Source organism: Dromaius novaehollandiae, chromosome 1, assembly GCF_036370855.1.
Source record: "Dromaius novaehollandiae isolate bDroNov1 chromosome 1, bDroNov1.hap1, whole genome shotgun sequence".
Classification (NCBI taxonomy): Eukaryota; Metazoa; Chordata; class Aves; order Casuariiformes; family Dromaiidae; genus Dromaius; species Dromaius novaehollandiae.
The window spans coordinates 23,880,469-23,898,248 of NC_088098.1; the positions used below are offsets into that span (position 1 = coordinate 23,880,469).

Consider the following 17,780-nt stretch of genomic DNA (forward strand, 5'->3'; position numbering starts at 1 on the left):
AGCTGGATTTTCATACCCCTGGGACTTCTGCTTTCACTTTCTTCTTGGTTTTGCGCTTTTTATGTCACTCTTCGATGAAGTAATTTTTTTTTTGTTCATTTCTATAATGATTGATTTATCCTTTCTATACAATTGGCTTAGAAGAGAAAAGTGGGGAAGCGAGGGGCTGATCTGGGCTCTGAAATTAACCATCTCACATTCTGAAGCTGATGCCAGAAGCTGTTTTTGTCTGTCCCTCTGCCCTTCATCACTGCATGTCCTACAAGCTTTCAAAGATGCTTCAGATTTCCTAACTTTTTGCATCTGAAATCATGTACTTTTATTTATTGGTATTTTCTAACATGACTGCATATTTTTCTGGATGAATACAGCTTTATTATGTTGCTTTATATTGATCACAGTAGCTAAATGTACATTTATGTTATTATCTGGTTTCCATTTCTTATTTCACAGAAAGTTTTCATCTAGTTATAATCTAGTATAATGAATTTCATCAGTGGAGTGCAATGACGTATTTTCCTCTCTAGGAGTTGCAATGAGAATTAAGATACCACATACTACAGTAAACATTCCCCCCCACCCCCCCATTTTTTTTGATGTCTCTATTAATGATGATTTTAAAAAAACTTGCATTATTTTCAACAAGGAAGGAAACCAATAAATACTATTTACCTTACAAAACAGAGTGATCTTCATGTTTATAGCTAAGTGTCAGGCTTCCCAAATGCCCCCGAATAATTCAAATATAAGTTAAATTAATTCCTAAAATGGAGAAGTGAACTTGAACAAAGAATGTTAGCCTTTAGAGTACAACACAAACAATATCCACTGTCACTTAACTACCATGGCAAGACAGTAAAAAATTATAGTAAGAGCTGCAGCACAATTAGTTCAAAGAATAATAAAGTGTTTGAAAAATGCATACACTTTTATAATGGAAAGAAAAAACAAAGTTATTCTTCAGTCACTCTCTTTGGGATTTTGTAAGAGTTAACTGTTCGCAAATACTTGAAATGTATATAGAATATTTTTCACCATTCAAAGGATGCAGTTTAATTTGTGTATTGCTTAGTTTCTTACAAATTTCTGAGGCAGAAAATCTTCAAAATTCTCTGATAAAAGCATTGAAAAACAAATACTAGTAAAAGTATTATTCCATAAAAGAATGAAATATGAAAAATACTCAGAAGGTAACTTCAGAATTGAAGTTATATAAAGGTATGTGGAGTGAGCTTTAGAGTTTATCTTCAGTTTAAAATTAAATTAGAAGCTAATTTCATAGTTGTAGTGGTGACTTTTTGTAGTCTACATAAGTAGACTGTAAAGTAAGTTGAGTAATAAGGTAACATCCTGAAAATACTGCAAGTATGATGTTTCCTTTATGTAGTAAACTAGTAAGCTTTATTTGAAATTATAAATTTTGAAGTAGCTTACTTGAAAAGCAAGTACAAAAATACTCTAAGCATTTATTTTTGTTACATTGAACTGGGATCTAACTATATGATAGGTATTCTTGTGTAAATCTTCACCTTGATTAAAATTTGCCCAGATCTTTGAGGTTCACAAATACATTATTTCTGTAGAATTCTACAGGGAACCCCCATGTTTAATTCTGTGTTCCCAAAATGCTGTGCAGATCATCCCAACATGGTAGAGCCACTGCCGTGCGCTTTTCTAATTCTAAGTATTGCTGTTTGGATAGCATTTGACCAGCTTGATGGAACTGGAAGTAATCGCTCTGCAGCTCCTCTTCAGTGTTGAGTGTCGGGGAACCACAATAAAAGCTGGGTAAACTTGCTTTGTACTGTCAGAGATCAGCCTCATATAAGGGTTTATGTATGCCCACAGAATACAGATAGTTACTTACTCAAAAGAGAAGAATAATGTACATTTTCCAAAGGTAATAGTGAAAATGAGAAAAGGTCTTTCTCCTATTTTCTCTTGCAGTCCTTGATCAAAGAAGAGTGCACAAAATCTTCTATGCCATATGCAGCAAACTTCATATTCTTAACAAACTCCCTACTAAAGCTGATAAGTAATGATATAATGGAACAGTTAACCAATATAATTCCTAAGCTTTCAAAGCTTTGAATTGAATATTGCCTTTTAACTGGGTGACTTGAAAGCTTCCACTAGTAATTTTTATATAACCAGCTCTTCATTCACACTGGACCATTTTATAAGATACAATTTAAGTATTGCTGAGTGAAATGAACATTGCTTTAAGGCACAGTTCAACAATAAATATATTTATTTCTGCAAATTACTTCTACATTTTTCCACAAACTGTTATTGAAAAGCACTTAAAAAGTTACTAAGGGCTCTCTGTCCTATTCGTATATATAACTGTGGGTGAGATATAAATACTGAAGTTTGGGTTAAAACTGTGAAGAAGGATAAAATTTCATATGAAAATAAATATACTTTTAGAAACCTTTCCTTAGATACTTTTAAAAACTTTCTCAGCATATCAATAATTAAATTAAAACTTGCACTTGTATAACATTTTGAGTAAAGTTTTTGATTTTTAGCAGTATGAATTTTCTGAGACATCCAGCTGTCACAACAGGTCATAAGGAGTTTTGTATTGACCTGTTATAATGAAATTTCATTTGTTTGCATTAACTACTTGTCACCCCTATATGCAGCTTTTATTCTTCAGATTGCCTTCTGGTGTATAGACAAAGCAGCATCACAAAACCTGTGCTAAACTAACCAACCCTGTCATTTTGAGGATCCTGTTTAATTTTTAAAAGACCACAGAAAATGCAGAGCTTAATTTATTTGTGTGTCTTCCTTCTAACTTCTGTTGCTTTAACTCACAGGCTGGTCTTCCTCCCTAACCCCTTTGTTAACAAGTGGTGGTCCTGTCCCCCTGGGTGGCAGGCCCACCCTTCTTCACCAAGCTGCTGCCCAGGGAAATGTCACTTTATTATCAATGCTGCTTAATGAAGAAGGACTGGACATTAATTACTCTTGTGAAGATGGCTATTCTGCCTTGTATTCTGCTGCTATGAATGGACATACAGGTAAGTGATTCCCAGTTTTGTTGTTATGGTATTCATGTGAAATAATGAAAGCTTATTTCATGTTTTAAATAATATTAGATTAGGTCTAATGCATTTTCTTTTAAAAATATGAATTTGAAACTGAGATATATAATTTTTACAACAAAAGCATGCATATAAGCAATACTTTTGAAGAGAGAATTTTGGAACACGAAAGCATTCTCTCTTGTAGTAAAGTCCTACAGCGACTCCTGTTCTAATTCTCCACAGCCTTCCTATAGAAAGCCACCAAATATCATCACCCCATTTTCCATGATAAATTTAAGATCTTTTCTAGCAAAGGCAAAAGCTTGAAAGAAAGAACTTCTGTGGTGCTCTACAGGGGGTAAGTGGGAAAGAACAGGTCAACAGCAGTGTCCTGAGCTTTTGCAGTAGCGGTGGAAATGATGAAAATGACTTCAGAGTAGCGTGTTACTTGGGAAATGAAATGAGCTGTCTTTATTTTTGTACCACATGACACAGCCTTAGTTTATTCTCCAAGCTCTTCTGAGGTAGTTAACTTTTTTTCTTTCTCCTCCCCCACTGTCTCAATCCTCAGACTTGAGGAGGTAGCATCTCTGAAGGTTTCAACAGTCAGACTTCATATTTTATGGATGCATTTAGAAAATGAGGCAAATATATTAGCAAAATGTCAATTTCATTGATACCAGCTCTGAGCAATGATTTTCAGGTTGTTAGCACAAGGCTCTTGAACAGCAGCGTTCTTTAAAATTACGGAACATTTAACTGTAGTTTTTTATTACTGCTGACGTAGAAACCTGCTAGAGACGTTTATCTAAAACAATACCATTCTGCTGGTTTGGATGTTGAAGTCTGCCACTGATGTCTGCCATCAATACCAATGGCAACAATTCCATTAATTTTAGTAAGCTCAAATTTTTATTTCACAAGAAAAAATGGAACATAGTGCCTTTAAGAGTACATAAGTGCTTTTAAGAGTACTTTGTGGTTTTGTTCAGAAATGTATCTGTTAGTGACATAATTAGAAATCCTTGATCCGCTGTTTAAAATAATATATAGCGACTGTTCCAGTTTTTTTTTCTCAAAGATTTTAAAAATAAAAGTATAAAGTTAGGTTCCTAAATCCATAACGGGGCAGATTATATATTTCTTTCTGACATATTCAGGGTTAATTTTGCTACCAGGCATCAGGAAAAGAAGAATTTTCTCTATGTTCAAATGGTGTATTTTGTCTTTGTCTGCTATGTGCCATGGTTTAGTTCCTAGTAATATCTGGGCCTTTTCATCTGACAGATTATGTGCTGCTGCCCAGATCTTTAAAATATTGGAAAAGTCCTTTATCTATTTTATTTTCTTCTTCTGACACTTAGGAGTTTTTGCAGCTTTTTGTCTCAAGCATTTTGGGCCCAAGTTTGTTATACTGTCTGAAAAGGGTTTTTGGTTTTTCTTTTCCATTAAAGAATGGATGTTCTGTAGATTCTTTCTAGACTAAAGTGACTTAAGTCTATTTATCATTGGTAGTGTTTGTGGGAGAGTGAACTTGGCCCAATTCTTCTGTTCTCATCTTGTATTCCTATATGTTTCCAAGCAAATGCCCTGATTTTCAATTATGATTACTAAGCAGCTCTTACTGATAGCAAAGGCAATTTGGTTGCTTGTTTTATTGTCAGAATTCCAAATAACAGAGGCACTTGATAGACGTATGAAAACACAGTCATACTAACAAGCACACACATTTGTATCTTGTAATTGTTTGGTATCTTTTACTTTTTCAGGTAAAGCATATATTAGCATGATCTTAGCTTTGCACTTCTATTTAGAGTTGACAGTATATGAAAAATACTTCATTTTACAATCAAAATTTCTTGACATTCTCAGCAACTAAATGGATTATATGAATTCTGAATAAGAGAACTGCACATTCTGATGTTCCTTCACATACATTATATGAAAACCAAGAGTAGCCTGATCTGTAGTGTTTTTGAAGAATGAAGAGGTTTTGTGCTTAACTTTAATATGTAATCCTTTGTTTGGTACATGTAGTTAATTCCAAAATGTATGGATAGATGCAGCTCTTCAAAACTGAGACATAGGAAAGAGTTGGTAATGAAGTGATTTTGAGAAGAAAAAGAATCATGTAATTTACAAATTTTTCATAGCATTGAGTTCTGTTTTCAATGGTAGGTCACTGCCTTTGACCAATTTTTTTCCTTCTTTCTTTCTGTGAATGACTTAATATGTAAGCTATCACCCCAGGGGGTGATAGCAACATGATTTCCTTTATTGAGGTCATTTTCTATCACAGAATCACAGAATGGTAGAAGGCCTCATCGACTTCCTCTTCCTGATCAGGCTGCCTGTAGTAAACACCCACAACAGTGTCACCCAAGTTAGCCTGCCCTGTAGTTCTTACCCATAAGCTCTCAACTCGCTCTTCATCCACCCCTGCACAGAGCTTAATACATCCCAGTTGCTCTCTCACATAAAGAGCAACTCCCCCACCTCGCCTTCCTGGCCTGTCTTTCCTAAAAAGCACGTAGCCATCCATGACAGCATTCATGTAGCTCCCTTCACACACAAACAAGCCTGGGGAGGGTGGAAAGCAAATGCTCTCCACACACACTCAGTTGAAATACAGTATTTAAGATTCATAGATTAATAGGGAAAGGTAGAGTAACCAACATGGTGGCAGCAGCTATTGTGTGCTGAAAGCCCAGTCTATAGAGAAAAATGACTGTTACACAAGAAAAGAGAACACTCAAGATACTCTTCCCTAGTCAGTTCTAGTTGCAAGGCTGTAACTAAAGAGCTGTTTGTAAATGGTTGCACTTTGAGAGCTGCAGCTGAGGGTTTTTTCTGGCACGTGAAGCTCATAGCAGCTTCTTTGTTTCCTGCACACACGCTATCCCCTATTCTGTAGGTCTGAGAAGGAGAACTTCACCATAAAAATATACACTAAATTTTTCCATTGCGTTTGACTGGACACTGGGAAACTGTTGATTTTATGATTTAACCACTAGATTGGGGTAGCTGAACAGATTGTTTTGTCAGGCCGTCTTGATTTGATCCATTAACAAAGCAGGAGCCACCTCAATCTGTTATGCATTGAAAAAGGGTTTCTTCCTTTGATAATATGTACAGTAGTTCATTGAGCTAATACAGCTGTGTATCTGCATTGTGCTGGTAATCCTGACCGTTCTCTGCCATGCAAGAAGTAGCTGAGAAGGAGAGAATGAAATAATATTCTTTGGCCTCAGTTATGCACTAAATATATATATTTATGGTGTAATCAATCCTCTTCTATCCTGAGTATTTGGAGGCTGTGGCAGCATGGTCGGTGCGAAAAACTAGAATGGTATGGGAAGTAGAAAGGGGTGAGGTGCAGAGACGTGGAGCCACACCGAGTCAGCTCTGCAGGGCCACCAGCTGTATCTGCACTGTGTTTGCCAGCACTCTGGAAGAGCTCACCACCCAGCTTTGGTGGACAATATTCAAATCTCCACGTGTTTGTGCTAATAAACATCCATGTTTTCATTTTGCTTTGAGCAAAGCCTTTAACTCAGTGACAACCTCAGTGCCTTTCTTGTGCCCGCCCTTCTGCACAGTGCCCTCCACTGCCGATTACTTCTATGTCAGACATCAGTCAGTGAATGGGATTTAATGAGACAGGATTTACTCAAATGATGCTTTTCTCAAGCCCAGTTGAAAGTCTACCCAGAGGACGCAGGCTTCCTGGAGATTAGTGCTCTTCCACCAAATGTGCCAGGACAGGTCTCAGAGGGCTTACTAGCTCACATGCTGTGCCTTATGAAAGTAGCTGTTATTTCTTCATGCTTTCACCTATCCCTGGGAACGGAACAGGTCAGAACAATGATTTTCATCAGAAGCAGTACTTTCATGTAGATAAGCTACTGCCTGAATGATCTGCTAATCACTAATTGCAAGTTAACTGTACCTTTCTAGAAAGGTAGTCTTGTTCTATGCATTCTTTGTTGCTTTGGCATGGCTAACAAATGTTTTGGGAAGAAACCAAACAGTAGTCTAGCCAAATACCTGAAACTATTTGAAGAAAATTTATTTGACATAATTCAAAAAGCTTTAGAAGAATTTTAGGATGTCAAGTAGGAATATGTATTTTTAAGTTAATTGTTTACCTTAAGACTGGGATTGACAATGGAAAAAGAAAAGAAAAAGTTTGTCATTCGTAGTATAGTATTTTTTCTGCTATAAAAAGATTGAAAACATAATTTGATTTTAATTGGCATTGTCTTACAAGTAGAAATATTCAATAAAGTAGTTAAATGAGAGCTCTTTATGACTTAAAAAAATCTTTCAGATGAAGTCTGGGTAGCTTATCCTAACAAACAACTTAAAAAATAGGTACCATTTCAAATCAGGTTACTTATTTAAGAATCTTAATTTACGGTACCAGTGTTTTAAAATCTTACCTTTTAATGTTAAATTACTCATTCAGTCAGCTCCACAACATCTGCAGTAATATTTGAAAGAATTGTAACAAGAGCAAATATGGTAGATTAGTCAGATTTGTGACTAATTCTAAATACACGTTTCTGATCTCTAGAGATAAGGTTCACTGCCAAAGCTTGGCTCCAGCATCTTAGCCAGTGTTGTAAAAGAAGGCATTAAATTGCTCAGAGAACTGGCCAGGAGTTTATAATTGGGGTTCTAGCTGAGCTTATTTTTAGAGTAGTAGTTTTAACTCCAGAAGGCATTTTTATTTTGGTCTAGAACCAATTCTAAGAATATGGAGCAGATTGAGTATTTTCTTCAAACTTATTTGGGTTAAATGATATTCCAATTTGTTGTGGATGAAAAGCAATCTAATTAGTATGCAATTAATTATCTTAGAGTTAATTTAGCTGTAGAATGGTGAAATCAGGCTGATTTTATTTTTAGCATGTCATTTTGGGAACATTTTGAACATGAATGGTTTGGGTTTTTTTCTCTGGAATTCATAAGCCTATCTTATTAGTCATTGCAATCCCTTATCAGGGTACTAAAACAAGAGTGGCCAGCCTCTTGTGTGAGCTGCGTATAACTTGTGAACATTTCGCCTGTGGCTGGGGATATGTCATGTGACTGCTAGTGGGGCTGTGCTGTTTTTGGGGCTGCTGGATAATTCAAATTCCCAGCTTTAGAAGTACATAAATTAGCTGCCAGTAAGGGGGTTGCCATTAATGGGCGTGTGAATGGATCCCAGTATGGACCCAGGCCCTTTTTACGAAGAGCGGTGGTGCCCGCAGGGAATCATTCTTCACTCACCTGCCAGCCTGGAGCTTCTACTCCAATTCACAAATGTATGTGGTGTATGTAGTCAAAAAGATTGGCTGCTGTTGCTCCAAAATGATGTCTCTTGAGCAGTTTTTAAACTTTGGGTAGTTTTAACCACTCATTTTTGTTATATCAGTCTGTGTTTATTCTCAATTTATAGACTGTGTGAGATTGCTGCTGACTGCAGAAGCACAAGTTGATGCTGCTGATAAAAATGGCTTTACACCCTTGTGTTCAGCAGTTGCTCAGGGACATGTCAAGTAAGTGAAGTCTTCCGATTTTACCCCTCAGCTGTTATTTTTTATTTTACTTTCTCTTTACATTATATACTTTAGCTTTCCACTCTATGAATTGCTATAAATGCATTTGTCATTTATTGAAAGCAACTACTCAATGTCATATTCATATGCCATTCTGGTTGAATATTTTCCATTTATTTTTTTTCCAGTTGCAGCTTTTAAGTTTGCTGAACTGTGTACTCTTTGTAACCACAATGTGACTCTGGTCTCCATGGCAGGCTTACCTTTGAATTTCTTGATTTTCTTCATGTCCTCAGACAATATAGGATTAACATGGGGAGGAGGAAAGAAATAATTTTTGCATTAATTTTTTTAAGTATAGGGAACTATGATTAATCATACAGAGTTGAAAGAGCATATATCTGAGTATTCAAATGTGCGATATAGAATCAAATTACTTCAATTGAAACTGATCTTTTTTAAGGTTTAAGTTTTTTCATATCGATAAGTTTGAAAAACAGAAAACTGTATAGGTCGAAGAATGGTTTCTAAGAACATTATTTTAAATGTAGTTACAATAATTTTCCTTTTTCCTTTTTTTTTTTTTTTTTTTTTTTAAGCTCCTGGCTAATTTTAGAAAGAATGAGTGTTTTATGACAGCATATTTGGAAAATTCTGTCATCTCCTTATACTGAGAAGCAGTAAACAGTTCATCCAGATGACTCTCTTTTTTTTTTTTTCCATTTTCTTTAAGTTGGAGGAGTTGAAGGCTAGCACTGTTTCCTTTTTGCAGCTTTACTGTATATCATGGAATCATAGCAAATAGAACTGAAAGTTCGAAGGAACTTCTAGGCAACCTTGTCCAGAGCACATTTATCCAGAACAAAGTTATTTCACAGATACCAAAAGCATTAAAAAGTCTGACTAGAAATCTTGATTAAAAACTTTAGGTTCATTTTATGTATCTTTATTTTTGCTTCTCTCTCAACTTTTGAGTCTTCTGATGTTGCATTTCACTATTTCTAAGGATTTCTCTCTGAGACATTAACATGTAGGGATCACAGTCTTAGACTGGCTTTGTATAGTGATGGGCCCTCACACAGCAATGGGAAAGTTTGTCCCTGTCCTCTCATTACTCATCTTCTGTGAGTATATAGGGACCATCTTGCCACTTCTTAGAGGACTCAAAGCTTATCAACTAATGTATACCTTTTACCATTTTAAACCAGAGGTAGCAGATCCCCAGTAGGTGTTTTGAGCACAAATATAAATATATATATATATATATATATATATGTATATATATATGTATGTATATATAGTTAAATGCTTCAATGTTTTACATAAAATCTGTAAAATTTAGTTGTGACTTAACAAGGTGTACAAACATAGTCTTCGTATTCTCTCACTAAAATAAATATAACTGGGGGGGGGGGTATTTACGTAGGAAGCTATTTCTTTCTTTGACTTACCCTCACAGCACTTTGCTATATATAGTCTACTGGCTGTGGTGTTGCAGACTTTATATTCTTTTTCCCTTAGAGTTACTTATGTAATATGATATGCCTAAACACTTTTCTTACTTTTATTTTATTTTTTTTACTTACTAAATGTGAACTGAATTATAAAGGTAAGTGTGGAATAAAAACAGGTCTAGAAGAAAATATCACTGCCTACAAAAGCTTCAGTAATGCTTTAGGCTGTTTGACTCGTTGATCACTGCAAAATTCTGGCTCAGAAAAATTCTATTATGGGCAGAATTTTGGGCAATGGTATAATCTGTTCATTTTGGATTATCTGGTATCTGTGTTAAGTGTGTTTCTACAGCAATAAGAATCTGGGACTAATGACAGCAATGAACCGTGCAGTGCTTGTCTGTGATAGGTTTGCTGACAAGTCCCCTGTGACAGTTGTCAATTAACCTTATTCCTGAACTGTGACAGTACTGTTGTTCCAGCCATAGTTACAGAGTGAGAAAAAATTGATAGTTGCTTGGGATTGTTCAGTAATCTCACCACTTCGGAAAATGCTATTAAGAGGAACTTTCAAAATCATTTCACATGTGGCCCAAACCAGGCTGACCTTACCTGACTTTGAGATGGGAAGTCAGTGTAGTAGTTCCAAAATCATTCAGGGAGCCCTTGCAGGACATTTAATGAAGTCTGCTTGAAGCTTTTATTTACAGCCCTGAGATTAGAGAGGCTTCTTCAGAGTCTCATTAGATTGGTTAGATTTTTAAAACCTATTAAAATGATACAATACAATGTCTTGAGTACAATGTAAAATGACAAATTAGGTGTTTTTAACATAGCAGACATGAAACTCAATCTGCAGTTGTTTTATTGAAGTGTCATTTTCAGAAGGTCCATCTTAGTGATTCAAATTAATGTTCTCTTATATTTTTCTAAAACTGGTCATTTTATCTTACACTTGATTGACTTTCTGACTAAGTAAAAAATTTACTAAAATGAGATTTTTGTAGTGTACTTGTGTTTTTTCAGTCTATAATTTCTTACTTTTTTTTCTTTTTTTAAAGTACTTTATCATCCTCTTTGCTCTAGTGTGATCCCCTAATGAGTAATTATACAGCATTGTACAGTTGCTGTCAGGCTTTTTTTGTTCCTTCCATTTTGAATGAACTGATAAACACAGAGCCAGAAAGACGGGATTCTTACTTTAAAGTCCTGTTCTGAACTGGGGAGGGAATAGATCTGAATTAAGATTTTTCTAAAGTCTTGAGTGTTTCTGAAAAGCTGGATTTGAGAAAAGGGGGGAAAGCTGGAATAAGAATCAGGAAAAAAACTGGACCTACTGCTACTGGCTCATGAGGAAATACAAGACCTTGGATCCAAATGTTGGTCCCTGATGCGTCACCAACTCTCTTCAAACGTCCGCCTATTCTCTTCTATCCTCCTTACTCCAATAATTGCAACCAGCACACCCCAAACCATCCTTCAGTGACGGCGGTATAGCTTCCGTTCAGGTATCTGACATAGACAGTGCCATAGCTGTTATGCTGTCCCTACCAGTTTACTTCCATATGCAATTGTCCCTTCTGCTGGTTTCTAAAGCTAGTCCTGCCAACAAACAAAACTCCCAGGAGTTTGATAAGAGGATTGGGAGTTGCTTTGGGGGGGGGGGGTTTCTTGTGTTTTTTTTCTTCTTTTGAAACTATTTTACATATCAGTGGTCAGAAAAGAAATGTTATTTTGTGACTCAGCTGGAGGTTTTTCATAAGCAGCTGTTACGAGAATTTTTTATCAGCCTAGTGAAATTAAATGTTTTAAATTCACATTTTTAAATGCATCTATAGCAGCTTAAGATTTATACGTTTAAATTAACCTAATTATAAAATTATACCTATATGTGTAGGATAGATAAAATCACAGGTAGATCTGTATCTGTAAAACTCATACAATATTTAAAAAATTAAATATTTAAATCTTATAAATAATAAAGAGTTTTGAATGTAAAATAGAGGATAATTTTATTACCTTATCACTTCTTTTAGGTGTGCAGAATTATTAATTATGTATCAGGCTGATGTTAACCATGCTGCTGAAAGAGGACAGACACCTTTGTACTTGGCCTGTAAAAATGGAAATAATGAATGTATTAAGCTGTTGTTGGAAGGTGGAGCAGATCGAACAGTAAAAACCAGTGTAAGTTAAAATAGTTTGTAAAGATAAAGTACCTTGTATAGTACTGAAAAACTATGAAAACCTAGGAAATATTTAAAGTATTTATCTAACGTTCTCTTTAAAGCTGTGATACACCATGTAACTTGAAATTACTGTTTTGTTCTTTACATCATACTTGATAGTTTGGTCTTTTAAACTGTGTATTTTCTCTAAAATCTCCTAAACTACAGTCTCCTAAATTTCCTCTTATTTTACGTATTTCAGATTGAGCCTGTAATTTGCTGCAGGTCTTTCTTCAGCACCACGCATGAGAAATAGAACTCTTCTGTTTGACTTACTCTAAGGTGCAGATAGGGATTTTGCTTCTACCCTTTATGTAAGGGTGCATTGCTATTGTCCCTGAGGGGGGAAGAAATTCCTCCCAAATTTGCCAGCCGGTATTGTAAAGTCTCTCATATCACAAAGAGAAGAATGTGGCAAAAAGAAATTGTGCGTGCAGGAGAAGGGAAAAGAAGGGAGGACTGTCTCCAAATTAAAATATAGGTATTGCTCATTTCAGGGGCTTTCCTGAAGTTTATTTCTTAAAAATTTGAAGTAAACATGACAATAAATGTCTGGTGTAGGCAGTCCAGAAACACAGCACAAAAAAAGTAACTTCACAATACATTCTGCTCCTTTATTATTACGCTGGATTTTTTTGATTCATTTATGCTGTTTTTTAGAAAGTAAATATATTTGACTTGAAATGAGAGAAAGTTGTGATGTCAAAAACATGAAAAGATCTGACTGATAAATTGAGTTGTGTCACATGAAACAAATTGTTAGAATCATGGTAGTTGGATACATGATAAGGAAACAGTCAGTGTGTACAGCCCTGTATCACTTAGACCTCAAAATTTGTAGAGAATTCTATTTACTGCCCTGTCCTTGGAGAAAAACTGTAAAATTAGTGTGCTACATTTCCTTCCTTTCCTTTCCTCCTTTCCTTCCTTTCTTCCACCCCACACACATACAAGGCCATTTTCCCAGAGAATTATTATGTCACTGTTGCCTATCTTTTTGATTTCCAAGCACAGCATTCCATATGGATTCATTGCTGATATAATTTCTGTAAACATTCTTCTGTGTGTTTGGTGGGAGTGTGCTTTTTGCTTTTGTTTTGTTAGGATGGCTGGACACCAATTCATGCAGCAGTGGATGCTGGTAATGTTGACAGTCTCAAGCTCCTTATGTACTACAGAGAGCCAAACAATGGGACCTCTTTGAATGATGCAGAGCCTAATTTAGACTACTTTGATTTGGAGAACAGAGAAGACAACTACAGCAGTAAAGCCAAGCCTGTTATTTCTGCAGATCTCATCAACCATGCTGACAAGGAGGGTTGGACTGCTGCCCATATAGCAGCATCAAAAGGATTTAAGGTCAGTCTATACGAGCAAATTCCAGTAACTTGATGGAATTTAGGCAAGATAAATCCTACTATTTTCTAACTTTGAAGAACTAAAAATTAGGTGTAGAGTCTGTTTGTCTGGTTTGTTGTCCCACTTAATTTAACAGGGACAGAGAGGTACTTCCAATGGATCGTTTACCCCAGAAGCTAGGTATCCAATGTACACAGAATGAATCATCCTCTGTAAATGCCTGTTTCTGGTGGGGGAAGGGATTATAAAGAGAGAAAAGGTGGTTACCTGAGATTCAGTTTTTCAAAGTATTTAATGTAGATAGTAGATGGATATAGCTTCCACTTATAATGAGAGAAAATTTAACTATGAACAATTTTCACTGATGGAGGCAGGATAAGGAATAGTAGAGTCAGATATCTGAGAGCTGGATACATTGTTTAATTTCTTATTTTGAGCAGGCTTTTTAGAAGACCTTTTAAGTTTTTTATCACCCCCTGTGACAGGGCTTATTGATTATACACAGGAGATTTCCTCACATTGAGTATTACTTGACAGGTTTGACATCAGAAGCTTTACATTTCTACCATGGATTGTTGAACAGACTTTTATTTTTTTTATGACAGCTGTCAGTCAGATCTTGCTGTGAGACTGTTGCCTGGAGAGAAGAGAAAGGGAGGATACTAAACATAGAAGGAAATCAATTTTAGGGTAATATAGCCCAAGACTTTAGAAAGTGGCTATTGATTAAATGCCTAATTCAATATCTGTTGTTATATTTGCCTTTTTCAGATAAATTTGCTATGATACATTTATGATAGCCACAGATTTAAGAACTGGTTTGTTACATTATGTTTAATCAGGGCCCAGCCACTGTTTATTCATGATTTTGCATAGGAACCAAGTCAGTGTTCTTTTACCAGTGTCCATTAGGCAGGTGCAGACACTTACTTCAGATACCTTCATTCATCTCACTTCAGATGGGAGTTGAAAGTATTTGTTATTGCCTGCAAATTCCTAAATGGTTTGGAACATGTTGCTTCCTGCAATAATATAATCCTCCGTAACTTTGAAGCAAGGTTTTGTCTTATTTATTGTCTAAGAGAGGTTTTGCTTAGGTGTTCTCTGTGATGGCACAGAGACTGGAACTATACACATATACCTTTCATTAATAATTTGCATTTTTGCGTTTCTGAACTCATTCCTAGTCATCTGTTTAATAAGGTCTCCATTGAGGGTTGAGAGTATACTCTAAGATGATGAAGGCAATATGTAGCTGGCAGTCAGATTCCTGGTTTTGGTGTTGTGGAGACTTGATTTAATTGTATTTGATTAAATGTATTTATTGACTCAAGAGAGATGTTTGGGATATTAAGAAGCTGAACAAAGTGTAATAGCCATCCTCAAGTACTGTTAACACTTCATTCTCTAGTCATTTATCTGTGCTTTCTGTAGCATGTCACCAATGACAATACATGGTACATTGCATATAAACAGTGATGGCACTTGCAGCATAATCTTCCAAGACTGATAGATGCCATTCTTTACAGATAAATTGTGCTAGGACATCTTAGCTGCTCTTTCATGGGCAGCAGAGCCAACTCAGAATCTTATTCGCCTGAGAAAACAGTAGCTGCATTCCTTTCTCCTCTCCTACTTCTTTTTTCTCATATTACTTTCCCACTTTCCCAGTCTCACAGTTCTGCTATCTTTGCATTATACCTATTTGAGAGCGAGTTTTAATCTACTAACCTGACAAAAAAAAAAAAAAGCTGTTATTTTTCTGGATCAGTTTTTTTTTCTTCTGGCAAAGTTAGTGAGCTAGTTGATTTTTGAAAAGTTCTGACAAGTGCTGGAACCTCTATATGGTAAAATTACCTCTCATGGAAATAGCTTATATTACTGTTATGTTTGTGAAATTTGTCAAGGTCTCCAATACCCTGACAGAAGTCTCTCTGTTAGAACAGGTACAAAATAGGTAACAGCAGCCAAACCTTCAAACCTGTTCTGAGTCAGGATTTTAATACCTACTTCTCTGTCTTTTTAAGGTTGACTTCTCTGCTAAGATTAACCCCAAGGGTTAATAATACAGTATTAATTAGTATCATTTGTAATGGTGGATTTTTTTATATGGATATTTATTCTTGAAAGACATGTCTGAGAATGACAATGTTTTCCTGTAGGCCACCTGAAATCTTATTGGTTGGATGAACATTAACAATCAGAACTTAATCAGTTATTCGATCACAAATGAATCAACATTTGAAATGTAGTTTCATGGGGAGTTGTTTTGCTAGTCTGGGAGGAACTGTGTAATCGATTTTTTTTTCTTATTACTTTTTCTTTTTCCTTATGTTTTTGTTATTTTTTTGTTATTACAGTATTACCATTCCAAATGCTAGTGGTTTGTTTCTAATGAACTATAATGAATTTTTGCATTTTTAAAGCATATTACTTTTCTTCAGTACATCTTAAGTCTTTGAATTTTAAAAGGGCATCATTTTCTTGGCATCCCCTAAATACTTATGTTCTGAATTTAGTATTAATCCATTGTTATTTCACTGCATTGTTACTACTATTGCAGAAATTCAGATTTCCCTGCCAAAGAAGCACGTAAGGTGATTTTAGATTGATCATTGTTCTTTCACTGTGTACCACTCACATCTCAAGCATAATGGAAACTCATACTTTTGCTAATACTTGGTGAATTGCTAAGTGAAACAGGTTCTATAGATTGCTGTCTGAATAGATTCATTAATTTCTCTGTATTAGGCTTTAAAACTGCCTTTTTAATATTGCTTGAACATTGAAGCAAAGTTTTTCAAAACAGTGTTTAGCTGGACTTACGTGAATACCTAAACTAATGGCCAATGTTAAGAATTGCTCATTTCATCTCATCAGCACTAGATGTTTCAAAACTGTAGAAGCCTGCCTGCCTGTGTTCTGCTTTTTCAAAATCTTGGTTTGAGAATTTCAAATCCGTTATAAAGTATTTTTACTCAACTCTGTGAGAAACGTAATTTGAACACGCGTAACTAGGAATTCTGTGAGCTGACTAATGCATGTGTAAGAATTTCAATTAGGAGTCTAAATGCCTGTTGGTAGAACTGTCTGTCTGATGCAACAAGCAGACAAGTGAATAATACAGTTCTTACCTTTGCAGAACTGTCTAGAAATCCTTTGTAGCCATGGTGAACTAGAGGCTGAAAGAAAAGATAAGTGTAATCGAACACTGCATGATGTTGCTACGGATGATTGCAAACATCTCCTAGAAAACTTAAGTAAGTAATACTTGCTATCAGCACTATATAAAAATGTTTTTAATAAAGAGCTTGTGGGACACAAATGAGAAATACTATAAAGGTAGTTGACATTTTTTGTCACTGCAAAGTAAGGTTTTTAGCTTAAGTAAGCAAGTTAATATTATTCCACATTTTGCAAAAGTACATAATAAAATCTTTCTGGAAAGCATTAAATGACTTACATATTTATGTTTTTAAATCATTTGAAAATATAGTATATATTGTACACATCTGCAAACATCCATATCCTTTCAGAATTTAGTATTAGTAATTATTTTTTTGTAAAGCTATTATCCTCTTCTACTTTCATTCTTTTCTTCATAGTCTTGTAGAAAAATCACTAGGTGAATAGGTATTGTGTTTCCTCAGACTAAGAAAATCTTTCAGTCATATCTGAATCTGTTTTAGAGCAGTTTTATTTGTTGTTTGTTTATTGTTGAGGAGATTTTGTTTTATTCTTCAAAACAACTCTTAGAGAAAACATCAAACTATTTCTTTCTTCCAGCATCAATAACTTCTGCCAGAAGACCAGTCTTCTGTCAGAATCTGTCTTCTTCCTTCTTCTATGTAAGTTTGGCATAGGGAGTACCTCATCATTCCAAGTAGGGTCTCAAGATTGAATAGAGCTTGCTGACCTGGTTCCAGGTCTTGACAGTGTATTTCTGGGGTTAGAAATTTGTCCAGCCACTAGCAAGTTCTGCATTTTCTATTCCTATGTATAGGCAGAACTCTTGTCTTTGTGGATTTGTATGCTTTGTATTTCTTCACTTTTTTTTTGTGTTTCATGTTGTGGGATGTAAGCCTGTGGCTAGTCAAGTTCATTGATTATCAAGAAGGTAGGGAAGCTTCCTGAACATGTTCTGATTTCCTCTTCAGT

The 17,780-nt window shown here is 35.4% G+C and overlaps 1 protein-coding gene across 1 annotated transcript in view; it reads left to right on the forward strand.

Moving 5' to 3' along the window:
- Positions 1-17,780, forward strand: part of CTTNBP2 (cortactin binding protein 2) — a 94,177-nt gene that overhangs the window by 50,247 nt on the left and 26,150 nt on the right. Inside the window, 5 exon segments of the mRNA XM_026097351.2 lie at positions 2,826-3,029; positions 8,482-8,581; positions 12,072-12,222; positions 13,368-13,622; positions 16,765-16,882. Of these exon segments, the coding sequence (XP_025953136.2) occupies positions 2,826-3,029; positions 8,482-8,581; positions 12,072-12,222; positions 13,368-13,622; positions 16,765-16,882 (828 nt within the window).